This window comes from Manduca sexta, chromosome 9 (assembly GCF_014839805.1).
Source record: "Manduca sexta isolate Smith_Timp_Sample1 chromosome 9, JHU_Msex_v1.0, whole genome shotgun sequence".
NCBI classification, from domain to species: Eukaryota; Metazoa; Arthropoda; class Insecta; order Lepidoptera; family Sphingidae; genus Manduca; species Manduca sexta.
In genome coordinates this window covers 1,335,699-1,349,122 of record NC_051123.1, presented here as the reverse complement: position 1 = coordinate 1,349,122, position 13,424 = coordinate 1,335,699, and the positions used below count along the sequence as shown (strand labels likewise).

General features: G+C 35.5%; 1 protein-coding gene across 3 annotated transcripts in view; it reads left to right on the top strand.

The window, feature by feature from the left end:
• The window catches only part of LOC115455683, a 138,362-nt gene that overhangs the window by 93,100 nt on the left and 31,838 nt on the right, over positions 1 to 13,424 (top strand). For all 3 annotated transcript variants that reach the window (XM_037436961.1, XM_037436960.1, XM_030184347.2), the window contains exon 2: positions 9,908 to 10,030. In XM_037436961.1, the coding sequence (XP_037292858.1) occupies positions 9,908 to 10,030 (123 nt within the window). The remainder of the gene's footprint in view (positions 1 to 9,907; positions 10,031 to 13,424) is intronic.

Sequence of the window (13,424 nt, the reverse complement as noted above, 5' to 3'; positions counted from 1 at the left end):
TTACGGGGAATATGCAAAGATGTACGAATAATTTATTTTTTAAAAAATTTTAGGTTATTTTAATGAAAATATCCACCAAAATATACCTTATTAAATTATCTATTTAATAGTGTTGGTTGCAAAGTAAAATTATGTGTACTTTAGGAGATGCACGGAGTCAATAATTGTAGTGGCATTTTTTTTATTGTGAACCATTGTGAAAAATTTGAAACTAGCAAAACTATGATTAGGTACTTTTTTATAAAAATACGATTAACGCATCGATTTGCTTAGAGACGCACTAGACACCATTTCCCGTAAGTGTTCGACCGTTTTTGCAAAAGGATAAATACAATCAGGATAATAAGTCTTTGTTTACAAAGGCGTGATAAGCCCTGCCGCCAATCACGTATGCAGACTGGCGGACGCCGCTTGCCGCGGCTAGTACATATGGGGGCATATGGTAGCGGGCAGTGTGGGATGCGGTGGTAGTGTTGGCAATTAGCGGATATGAAGAAGCGGGTTTTATTCGTTTTTTTTTAAGGGCATGGCGAAGTTTTAAAGTGGCGATAGTCATCCCACCTTCATCTAAAAGGTGGAACGGACTGCTATGACAATATTTAATGTAATTGTATTCTCCCGACGTTTAAAATTATTAAAAATAAATGTATAAGTAATTGTAAAATGTAAGTAGATATTGTAACTTTAAATTTTTGGACGACCAACGCCCCAGTCCGCCGTAACCATGAAGGCTTCAAAGTCTTCGAAAAATCGGGAACTTTTAAAATGTGAATGTTATAAACAAAATATGAAATCTCATAATAGCATATTTATTTACGTACGTTACGTCCTTATTTTACTAGCATGAGTACAAAAATCTTTCTCTGTAGTCTAAATGTCACTCAAACGTCATATCGAACTTTCTCGTCCAAAAACGCTGACGTTCTTCATCCGCTACTCGCGCGCACTGCGCCCCCACCCCAGACATTGACAACACTGTTTAGGGCCAGCAATAACACATTGAATACTAAGTCGAGTCCTTAAGTGCTATGCAAATGAGTTATTTGTTATAATGCAACGTTAAAGCGCACTAGTTGAGTACGTGTGTCATCGTTGCGAAATGTATGGACCACGCCTTATATAAGTGACGTGTGGCGAATGATAGATTGGTTGAATTTCGACATGTGCAAAATGTGCCGCTAGATGGCGTTAAATGCGAATTTTTGTAGTAAATAAAAGTAATCTAATTAAAATAAACAGTCTTTTTATCTAGGAATATTGTGTCAATTTGTAAAAGATTTTTTACTAAACTTAAAATTAGCATTAAAAATCATTTCATTGCATGCAAAAATTATTCCCGACAAATAAGTTTTACATTTGTTCAGCATCGTTTGCCCGCGCTTTGGACAGCGTTTACGTCCGTGTTTGCGATAAAAAAAATATGTAATAGCACTCAGCAATAATTTAGCTTCATATTTGTGAAAGAATTTTTAGGATCAAGTCAATTCTTGTAGAGATTATCGCAAACGAACAAACTTTGCTTAGAAAATAATGATTACTTTATTTACATACATTATAGGTTTCGGTTAGACAATGAGTGTACATACAATGATTCATGTAACAGTAAATATGTGTATTTCTCGGTAATATCCCTTTCACTTCATTTGTTTTACTTTTTTGAATTTTTCTTTTATCCACAAGTTTTGCTTGTGGTTTGCGGAATAATTACGTACTACGTAGTATGCTTATGTTTTATGAATAAAATAAAAAACCCCAAATTGCGAGTCATGTTAGGTCTGTAAACTTAAATTACTTACTAAAACGTAAATTGCCATAATATTTGATGGATTTAGCTTAACTGCCCTTAAACATATTCGAAATGATAAAAAGGCGTACACTCAGAGCTCAAAATATACAAATCCATTTTCAAAATTTAAAAATCAAATTTCGAATCTAGAATTCGCATTAGTAGTCGAGCCACGTGTGCCGTTTAGGCGGGTACTAAAACCAACGTAATGCTCGTAACTTCCTTTATCGCGTAAACAACGCAATAACTAATGCAACTCGAATTTATTTTGTTTTGCAAATGTGGAAATATGAGATTGACATTTAAAAACTTTTTTAATATTAATATATTAAAATAATATATCGACTTGATTTGAAATTGAAATTGATTTAAAATATTAGGTTATAATATGATTTAAAACACCTTTTTTATAACAAATAAATATTCAAATACAAGACATAAATACTCTGCATGAGTCCTGAAGCCACTTTGAGTATTTTTACCATAAAGTTCCAATATTACATGTCAGTGCTGAGGTTATTGATCTGTAAGCCGTAAAAAATGTACTAAGGGTCTCACAGCGTACCACAAATTACCATAAGTTATCTAATGAGTAGGTATAGTGAGAGATAACAGTGCCTATTCATAATATTGACTTTTAATTAGTAAGAAATGCTCTCTTGATGCTTTCATAAGTGAGCTTAGATTTTCATAATTTTTACCTAAAATATTATAGGGCTTTGAATGAATCTTTACTTGATTATATTTTTTATAAGTTTTACTAGCTTATGCTCGCGGTTCCTCCTCCGTGAAAATGTTTTTCCGGGATAAAAATCCAGCTTTATATTTACCCGGGATAAAAGTAACACTCAAGAGTAATTTAGCTTCTTAATAGTAAAAAAATATTTTAGTAGTCCCTGGGATTAGTGCGTTCGCACAAACTCTTCAACTTTATATATCAGTATAAATAACTCATTACAAAAGAATTAATGACTTATTACGTTTACTTAAAATCATTACAATAGGCACTAGATGTACGATTATTCATAAAGCAGATGTATTAATTTATTTATTTTTTTGTTCAGAAAGATTATAAAAATCATTTACTAATCAATACAATTATATGCTTAAAATAATTATCAATTCAATACCTGCAGATAAGGTAATAATAAAAACAATGCTAACTACAAAATTGATTTTCACAATAAGCTAAAATATAAGATCTAATAATATTAAAATATTCACCAAAAAGATCAAGGCACAAAGAAGCTTCCAAGATCGCGTTAAGAGCAGCGGGCATGTATGAATATTAATCGTAGTTTAGTAAATCATTTACTTAGATAAAATCACTTAAAATTAATCTACATTTACGTAGTAGACTGGAATACTCTCTTGGATTTTAGGCGAGTGACATACACGTATTGTCAGATATAAAAACACTTCGAGTATTTCGTGAGTATTAACATCGAGTTTCAATAGTACTAAAGGTCGGTGAATGCTCCGAAGCTACATAGGGCCCTTACGAAACCAAAAATTAACATAAGATGCATAATGGACACCGTTATAGGCGCCATTGATTCAATAATGTTCGGAACCATTTGTTAGAGGTTGCGTGAGTACTGACTTGCATTTTTAGGTGTATTATTTTCATACTCGCTGGAATTATTCACTAAAAACATGTCACTGAATAAATCTGCATCAAAGGGAACTATCGACAACAGAGTTTTTTTATTATAAAGCATATTTAAAAACCCGCGCAATTTGAATTTGAAAAAAGAACATAATGATGTAGTATAATGCGTAGTTGCAGATGCATCTCCCTAAAATTTATCTTGGCGGCGCCCATGATTATTTTGTTAATTTATTCATAGCATTAGCCATAACTTAACGTTAGTTCTTAGAGCGGCAATTGGACTGCCGAGACGAATATCCACAAGATCAAAACCAAACGGCACGCACCTTTGACTTTTCTATAGTTTTGTGTGTATTCTTTGTGAAGGAAAATTACGGTGAAGGAAAATATCGTAAAGAAACGTGTATACCTGAGATTTTTTTTATATGCATTTCGAGGGTGTGTGTAGTCTACCAATCCGCACTAGGCCAGCGTGTTGGACTAAGGCCTAGTCCCTCTCAGTAGTAGAGGACGCCTATGCCCGGCAATGGAAATATAATATTATATTTTAATCAAATTGCTGTTTATTATTTTGCCAAATTTACATTTTGTCGCATTAGTGCCATACATTGTATAATCATTGAAGTCTATTTAGTATCAGACCAGAGTTTGTAATTTGTACCCTATATAGAGTTAGGCTCGCTCTCTATCACATCACACATGGAAAAAGATATCCTCATTTCACCTCTGCTTATCCCGTTCAATGATAAAGGCGTGTGTGTTTGTTTGTTGCTATTGTTCATAGAGACCAGCGGGCCAGCAATTAGCATTTAATTTAGTCATGCAGTAATTAAAATCTTCAAGTAATTCATTGCATATGTTAGTAATTATGACTTTGAAAATAAACAATTAAAATATTAGACACATATGAGTCTTAGGATTGTCAGTCCCACGTTATCTGATAATGATGATGACGTCATAATGGCGTCAGTTTAGGCGCCAGTGACACATTGATAGCAATAATGAAATAGATTTCGGGAATAAGGCCTATTATTCCGGGTTAGAATGTACATAGTGTTAGCATAAAAATATTTTTCTGAGGGTATTTGTGTATTGCTATAAAAACACTGAGCGTTGACAGACCGTTTGGTGACATATTTGTGAAAATGTTTCTGTAGTCGGTGATATTTGTTTTTATTTTAAGAAAAGTACCTTCAGTATGTTAACAATAGATCAAACGTTTTTAATATACGATCCTAATTTTGATTGTAGATTCCGGGAATAAATCAAAAGTCATTTGAATGTTGAAACGTAGTTAATAACAATAAAAATAAAATTGGCATTTCCCACCGGGACTATAGTTACGGGTAAAAATATTTTTATTTATTTGTGTAAGAAATTTAGCAAATATGTTAATTTAATTTAAACAAGGAAATACCCACGATGTGTTTGTTTATATTTATTATTACTAATTAATTATAAATATTACTTATATTGTCCTTTATGGACACAAATTTACCTAAAGATTTACAATGCACATAATATTAAATTCATGTCGAATCGTTTAGTTTTTCAACGCTAGATGACGCTGTATATAAATAAAATTTTAACAACTTTCTAAAAAAAAAACAAAATCCCAACTTGTTGTGTGTCGCTGACGTCATCAATAAGTCGAGAATGGAGAAATTATATCAGAAATATGAATTGACATCCACAGCCGACATTTTAGTTCTACGTGTAACATCATAATATACATAAGAAACTAATTCGTTAGAATCACCTTTTTAGATAAATTGTTGTGTATTTCAGTTTTATTCTGAATACTTCGTCGCCATTTTTGTATTGTGGTATGAATGCCATGCTCAAGTGTTAGGTTCCAGTTTCTGCATTTTACCCAATAAATGGCATTAGGTGGCGGGTAGCGGATGGAAGCGGGCTGCTCAAGACCGGAATGGTTGGCGCTCACTTTGCATAGCCTACGTTCAGCAGTTGACGGAGATAGGCTGATTGATTGTTTTGATTAGCATTAGGCTCGCTCCATTACAAAACTATAGCTGTCATGTGGTTACCTTTGTACACCAGAAAGAGGAAAAAAGCGTGATGCTGGCATGTAACCTCTGTACACCAGAAAGAGGAAAAAAGCGTGATGCTGGCATGTAACCTCTGTACACCAGAAAGAGGCAAAAAGCGTGATGCTGGCATGTAACCTCTGTACACCAGAAAGAGGAAAAAAGCGTGATGCTGGCATGTAACCTCTGTACACCAGAAAGAGGCAAAAAGCGTGATGCTGGCATGTAACCTCTGTACACCAGAAAGAGGCAAAAGCGTGATGCTGGCATGTAACCTCTTATACACCAGGAAGAGGAAAAGAGCGTGAAGCTGGCATGTAACCTCTGTACACTAGAAAGAGGAAAAAAGCGTGATGCTGGCATGTAACCTCTGTATACACCAGAAAGAGGAAAAAAGCGTGATACAATGTACTGAGCAGTCGACTTGTCTATATACAAATTGTGAACGGGTTGAACAAACCTGCGGACAGACTTACGCCAGCCGCTCCATCAATCATCTGCCATTGTCTAACATTTGTTTACTTTCTAACCGCTAAGTGCCTGCCGGTTGCTTACTGGCCTAAACAATGCGCCCTTTGTAAACATTGAAAGTAATTTGTCTTAATTAGTTATGCAACTGAGGATCGGCTGGGATATGTTTTGGATTGTAAACAAACAGGTTTATCCAGAATTCACTGGCTTACTATTATAAGGTTCTATGTTATATTTGATGTACAGATTGAAATATATTTTACATAATTCTAGTGGAGTGCGGTCCAAGTTATTCTGCTTGATGTAATATGGAGCTTGATGGATTGACAATCTGATTAGAAAATATTTCGTAAAACCTTAATCAAGTTACGATTTGAACTGAAAGTAAATTGATCGTCTAAAAAAAACAATACTATTATATATGTTTTGAAATGTAATTTCATTTTCCCACCTAATCATCCGCCATAACTAACATCACGGCACAATTGTGGACAATTTAACGTCCCACTGTTAATTGTGGCTCATTGGCGACGTTTCCTTGGTGTTCGTTTGACTCTCTCGCACTACATTGATTTTAATATGTCAGACAAGGACGGGTATATAGATGAATGAATGGGAGTCATTCGCATTAACTCTAAGGTCAATAAGGTGATTCAACTCGATGATACGGTTTAAGAGACAGCTGTTCTTTCGAACTTATTAATACTTTAATGTTTTTGATAGCTGAATGATTCGATGAGGAAGCCGTTCGCTTGATTGAAGGGACACTAACTAGGAAACTTCTCGAAATTTTCAAAGCATTGTTTGGCGTAAGAGTGTAGTCCACATTCTTGAATATTTAGATATATAATGCTTACTTTTATGGTAAAGATAAAGGTATGGCAAATGTCTGCTATATTATTGTATAGATCTATCCAATTGGACTCTTGCAAGCATGATACCATCTAAAAGATTTATGTGTAGCACCTACCACATTACATTGAGTTTTTAAGTCAATATCCTTTTAGAACCTAACTACGCCTTAACAGTAATTGGTACCCAATGTTGCATTCATTTTATTATGAAATGTATACTGAGCGAGTCAGCAATTAATATCCAATTCGGTTTTAATTAAATGCTTTTTAAAACCACTTATAAGTATAACATCAATGTATAACTTGACTTCCGTTGATGGTTACTGGTTTAATGTTCGTCTCACTGAATGTTTTTTTTTGTTTATATGGATTTAAAATAAAAAAAAAAAAAAAAAATTTAAATTTCCAACGAGAGCAGTTTACCTGATGGCAAGTTATAACCGCCGCCCATGAACATCTGCAATACCAGCGGACATAGAGATGTATTGCCGGCTTTAATGTAGTTTTATCGCCTGAAGAAGTAATTACGCTGACCATATTTTTTATTGCTTTGAATGACGAGACGATCTTGCCGGTCATCTGATGGTAGACGATACGACCGCCCATAAACAGAAGAAATACTATCCAACACCTTGAATTGCAAAGTATTGTTTGGTATTCCATCGCGTTCGCCATGCTAAGACATGAAATGTTAAGTCTTATAATGTCTAGTAATTACACTGGCTACAATCTCCTTCAAACCGAACACAACCGTGGCTACACCCTGCTGCTTGGCGGCAAAAATAGACATTGGTACCTATCCTGGCGGACTCTCTCATATGAGAGACCTACAACTAGTAAATAATGTCCTTCAAGCATACAACAGTGCTTAGGTATTTACACTTGCAATCACAATGAGCTAATTTTACTCTACAGGCTCCCGAGCTCTTGATTGCTTAAGCTTTAGAATCAAATACGAATATCAATGATAACTAACTGATCGCTGATGATTCATGATAATCATTGAGACGGCCGGACATACGCAGAGGCGGTGACGTGGGCGCCTTGACCCCCTTACAAGCATCACATTATTATGACTGACGTTGACTGCCTCCTTGTATAGGTTGCGCGCGATGGAGACAAATTGTTTTGTTGTTTCTATTGCATTTGATCTGATGTTTTTTATTGAAAAGTATAGGATTCGTGCCTAATATTATAGGCTAGCCACCTATCATATGGTACGAAATAAACACGGTAAAGTAGGTGCAGTAGTGACGTAATATATGGATGCAATATGTGGTCGGCACATAACAGATCACAGATGCGAGCCTTACGTTATATCTTTAACCCAATTAAATATTTTAATCAATGTACAAAAATTCATGTTACGAAATATATTATTTTATTATTAAAATTTCGACATTTATAATACATTTAACTTTATAATTAGTTGTGAGAATTAAATCGTCTTATCCAAAGATGCAGATAAAAATAATAAAACAGCATATGAAAGAATAATTATTAAAAAAAAAAAATGAAAAAGAAATTGAGATTTATGCAGTCTGATAAAAATGATAAACTAGCATATCTGATACAATGAATAATTATTAAAAAGTAGACTGTTAGAGGTCTAAACAAAAATATCTAGTTTGAAAAGTCCGAATTTGTCAACAAAGTCTGAATCATAGAGATATTATATCCGCGTTTCTTTTCAACTAACCGGGCGCCAAGGTGAACGAGTCAAGGTGATTCGACTAGTCGCCTAGGCACTTTTGCGATACTTTTATAGGTTATTCTGTTTAGTAAGTCATTTTTAGATCTAATATTTACCTTGTAACTAAAAAAATTACAAAGAAGGAAAACTTATTTAGCCCATATTTTAAGACAAGAGATCTCAGGAAGCAAGAGAACACACCAGCGCAGTGTCTTTTTTACCTAGTTTTTAGTAATTCGAGGATTAAAGCGATTTGTTTTTTAGACATTCTTGATATTTACTATAGGGTAGGTATCTAGTGATCATCAGGTGTGTTTGCTCGTGGTAGTATATTTTATATCTGTCCCGATAGCGACCACCGTTAACAAGGTGTTAAAACCCATAGTGGCCCACGTAAGCGTGTCGCGTATCGGGATCATCCAACAGGCCGGCATAATTGTGTCGACTGTCGAGAGGTAATCATCTCTCGTCATTCGACATTCTATTGGACTACATTCCATTCACCATCAGGTGCAGTGGGACCTTGCCTTGCGCGTATAAAAAAATCTAGCTCGTCTCAAATAAAAAAAATAATACGTGAAATCTCATAGCCATTCACAGATGTTTACAATGTTTCCAACTTCCATTGAGATTGTATTGCGCATGAGTTGGGTTTAAAGTTCTATATGATGTCACGTATGATTAAAGTACGGAAATTATATCATAATAGGAAATGATTTAGCGATATTCAATGCTTGGACAAATGTGCAATGTCAAATGTCGATTTCTCTAACATTACAAGAGATTTATTTGTGATTATTTACGTAATTGGTTGGTGAGAGAGTACCGGATAGTTGTACCCGACGCATAATGAAATATCCGCCATCATGCCTCGTTACGAAATCAGTGTTATTCATTATGATAGAGTGACTCTGAGGAAACATATTAAACTGTCTTGTAGATTAACATCGTGTTTGAAATGTATTATACTTAAAATTATGTTTAGTGTAGTTGATATTTCGCGCCATTAGGAGCCAGGACCAAATATTTGTAAAATGTATCATATAATTGATTTGATATTTAAAGCGATACGATATACCGAAGCTATGTACATTTATTTCACATCTACGGAAAAATTACTAACCAGATCGGAACTTATCGTACTGAACATAGATTTATGATAATAAAAGGCAAAGCAACGCTGTATCATGTAGCGCCATCTGTGTCTGAAGTACTGAACTACGAGTACAATTTAGAATCATTTCTGTACTTATAGATTTTATTTTTTTATTTGCATTTACCACTTATTTCTGTCTTATGGAATTTATCTATTGTATTTAATTATAATTCAAGATGAATTTAGTGCATAGCACAAAAAAAGTGTCTCAAATTGAAGGTTTATAACCTAAAAAAATAATTATATTTCCGACTTTATAAAAAAATATTTTATTTATTTGTTTTCAGTGGATAACCCCAGAAGAATGCGCGGTTTACACGCGAGAGCAGCGGCCGCCGCTGGTGATACCTCGGATCACGCAGTACAACAGGGTCCCGAGACGGCTGCAGATTGCCCAACCTTATCTAGAGGTAAGACTTGGCAATTCACTACTAAGCTGTCCAGGGGCTGTAGACCAGGCTACGTCTATCAGTAGGATTTGTTATTTCTACAAATTTTTAATCAGCTTTAACGATTGTAGAAAGGTTCTTGTCTAAGACCCTGAATTAACGATGTAGTCAACGTAAAACTTTGAGCATATTATAAAAATGTTTAGTTTAGTTTTAAAATGTATTTTGTTAAAAACATGGGAATGAGATAACCTTTAGCAAAATTTAATTATTTATCTGCGCTTAGACTCTAAATCGTAAGCTTCAGGATTCCTTTTTAGACAATTAAAATATTACTTTTTTATTACGCTTCACTGGGCAAAAGTTTGGTTTGTGGACTATTTCGCTATAGGCTCTCTTACGTCATAGGATGTGTATACTCTTGTTGAATTTAACTAATCTGGGAACTAAAGTATCCTTGAATACCATACAAAGGCGAATATTGTGTAACACTCGTAACAATAAACTTTACAATTAAAGATCTTATCACTCAAGGAAACGCCATCAGACGCCATGCAGTCGAACAATGCGCGGGTTTCCCATAAACCATTAACAGATGGCGCTGTACGATTTGCAAGTCGAAAACTCCGATGAGTCAAAACGGACACGTCGGCCATATTTTTGTGTAAATGGCGGGCATTACACTGGTTTCTTTAATTATGCGCGATCTAATATGGCGGCGGCGAACGTGTGCGCATCCGGCCAGTCCGTCGGCTCAGTGCCCGTCGCCTCAATGGATCCATTCGCAAAAATTAAATATGTTTGAATGAAATGGATTGATCGGGTTACAGCGGCGTGCGTGGCCTCTTTTACTGGTATATATTGCTACGACGGAGTGTTGAAACTCAGAACTTAGATAAGTAGGTATAAATAAGTCTTTATAATTATAAACTGCAATTTTTTCTCTCATTGGTAGGCGGAGGAATAATAATAATAATATAGCCGGATATTGTGATAGTAGATCGATTGTCGCGCCGGGCAATACTTGATGTCGCCATTCCGCATGACGATAACCTTGTTAAAGCCGAAAAAGATAAAATGTCTAAATATTTAGACTTGGCACATGAGGTTACCGACATGTGGGATGTGGACTCTATAATTATTGTTCCGATTGTCGTTTCTGCGCATGGATTGATATCAAAGAGCCTCGACCAACATCTTCGGAAGCTCTCAATTGGCCGTTGGGTCGGAGGCCAGATGCAGAAGGCAGTATTGCTGGACACGGCGCGCATTGTGAGGCGATTCCTCACTTTGAATCCCTAACCGCCGGTGGCCTGGGTCTTGCGCTTCGCCATCGGAGGGTCATACATTTTTTATATTTTTATATGCATGTTTTTTTTTTAAATGTATATGTAAAAATGTAAAAAAAAATACCTTTAAAATAAAGAGAATTGACCATATTAGCCGTGTAAAATACTGTCCCATTGTTGGGCACGGGCCTCCTCCACTACTGAGGGGGATTAGGCCTTAGTCCACCACGCTGGCCTAGTGCGGATTGCTAGACTTCAGAGGAATACTTAGAAATAATTGTTCTGTAGTTTTTCTTTGTCAAGCTTGGCTAGCAGTTTAAACCAATTAAAGGATTTCGAAATGAAAATGTCTTGCCATAAAACAATGTTATTTATGACACAAATGTTTCCATTTTATCAATACTAGTAGTTAATACAACTATTTCATTGAATTGTTCCCTCGAGACGTTCTTCCCGAAGTTTTTAGTCTGCTCTCTTCTAGCTCGCCTCGATGTATATTGCCGTCTCTTTCTGTTGCCTCTTATCGCTAGAGGTTACTTGGTAGTATGGAGTAAATAAACACACTTCTGCAACTTATTGGTGTTAATGAACTTGCGTAGATTAATAAAGTTATAAGTTCTTTTCTTCGATGGTACGTCTATCGTAATGAGATCTAGAGTTCAATTCCTGGGATGTCAAAAATGATAATTGATATTTTTAATCAGTATCAGCCCGGAGTCTGAAATTGCTGTCCAATAAATGGCACAAGGTTCGCTCCAACACGAGACCTAAGTTAAATGCCGAAATATGGGTGTGTGATATACTTCTGACACTAATTAAAAGGGAGAGGTAGTATAGCAGAATATTGAAAGAAGAATATTAATCTGTAAAACAATCCATATTCCCTTTTGTTTATAACTGAATTTAGAATTGACTAGCTATAGAGACTACTCCCTTTTGTTTATAACTAAGTTCCGGACTCACTGGCTTTAGTCTACGTTCGCTACTAAACCGAGGAGACGATAATTTCGGCTGCACTCTACCTACCTCTAAACCTTGCAAATTGGCGTGACGAGATGTATTTTAAAGAAATAATTATTGTGTACTCAACATACAAACCACAATAATAGTTTCCGCTATAATTACTAGATGGCGTTAGTTGTATTTAAAATAACTAGCTGGTTTCCACGAACCATGACTCTTCATCACAACAAGGAATGCAATATTTCAGGAAAATTATGAAAATTATTCAACCGATCGCGCGACATGTCATCGTGTTGTTTAAGTAAATAAGACTATAAAGAATTGATTCCATGTTGTTTTAATCGCTATATTGTTTAGTTACTTGGTGGTAGTTGTTGGTAGTTAGTTTGTGAGTCGTGACATATTAGGTTCGATTCCCAGTCGTTTAACATTGGTGTGAGATTTTCGGTTTGAAGATCTAAATTGCCGGAATATGGAATTCGTGTCTGATATGACGATACTCTTTTAGGTTATGTCATGGGACGTAATTAGATTCGGCAAATATAGATTCACTAGATGGCGCCACTGCCTAACCTTACAGGGATGAAAGCATAAGCTTATAAAAAAAATCTACTTCAAGCTTTAATACAAACGTATTTGTACACTGTTGCTTAGCGGTAAACTTAAACAATCCTTTGATATATTTTAATCCTAGTCCAACTCTTGCATAAAATATATAGCAAAGTAAAACAAAGTTAGTAAAACAATAAGATGACTAGGTGTTTGTGGGCCAATAAGTAATTGTTGTGAATACTGTGAAACGAGTTTTTATTTTCAATATTTTTTTAACATGATTACGTTTGTTAGCCTGGCAAAGGTCAGGCTACACAAATATACCGGCCTCTTGGGTGAGCACATTAGACGCTTGCAGCCCTTGAAAATTAAAGCCATGTTGAAGGCAACCCACTAAGGAATTACAAACCCCGACTCAGGACGGTCACTGGGAGAGGATGAGACTACGATTAGGGATGAAGCGAAGTAACAAACTATACATTACCGTATTCGTCGGCACGCAGACCGGAGCTATTAGAAGGGCCGAGGGGTCGGGGGACGCGGCGAGGATGGAACTACGGTCTTGTGGAGTGTAAGAGTTTCAAGAACTCGTTTTTAAAACGAATAGCTAA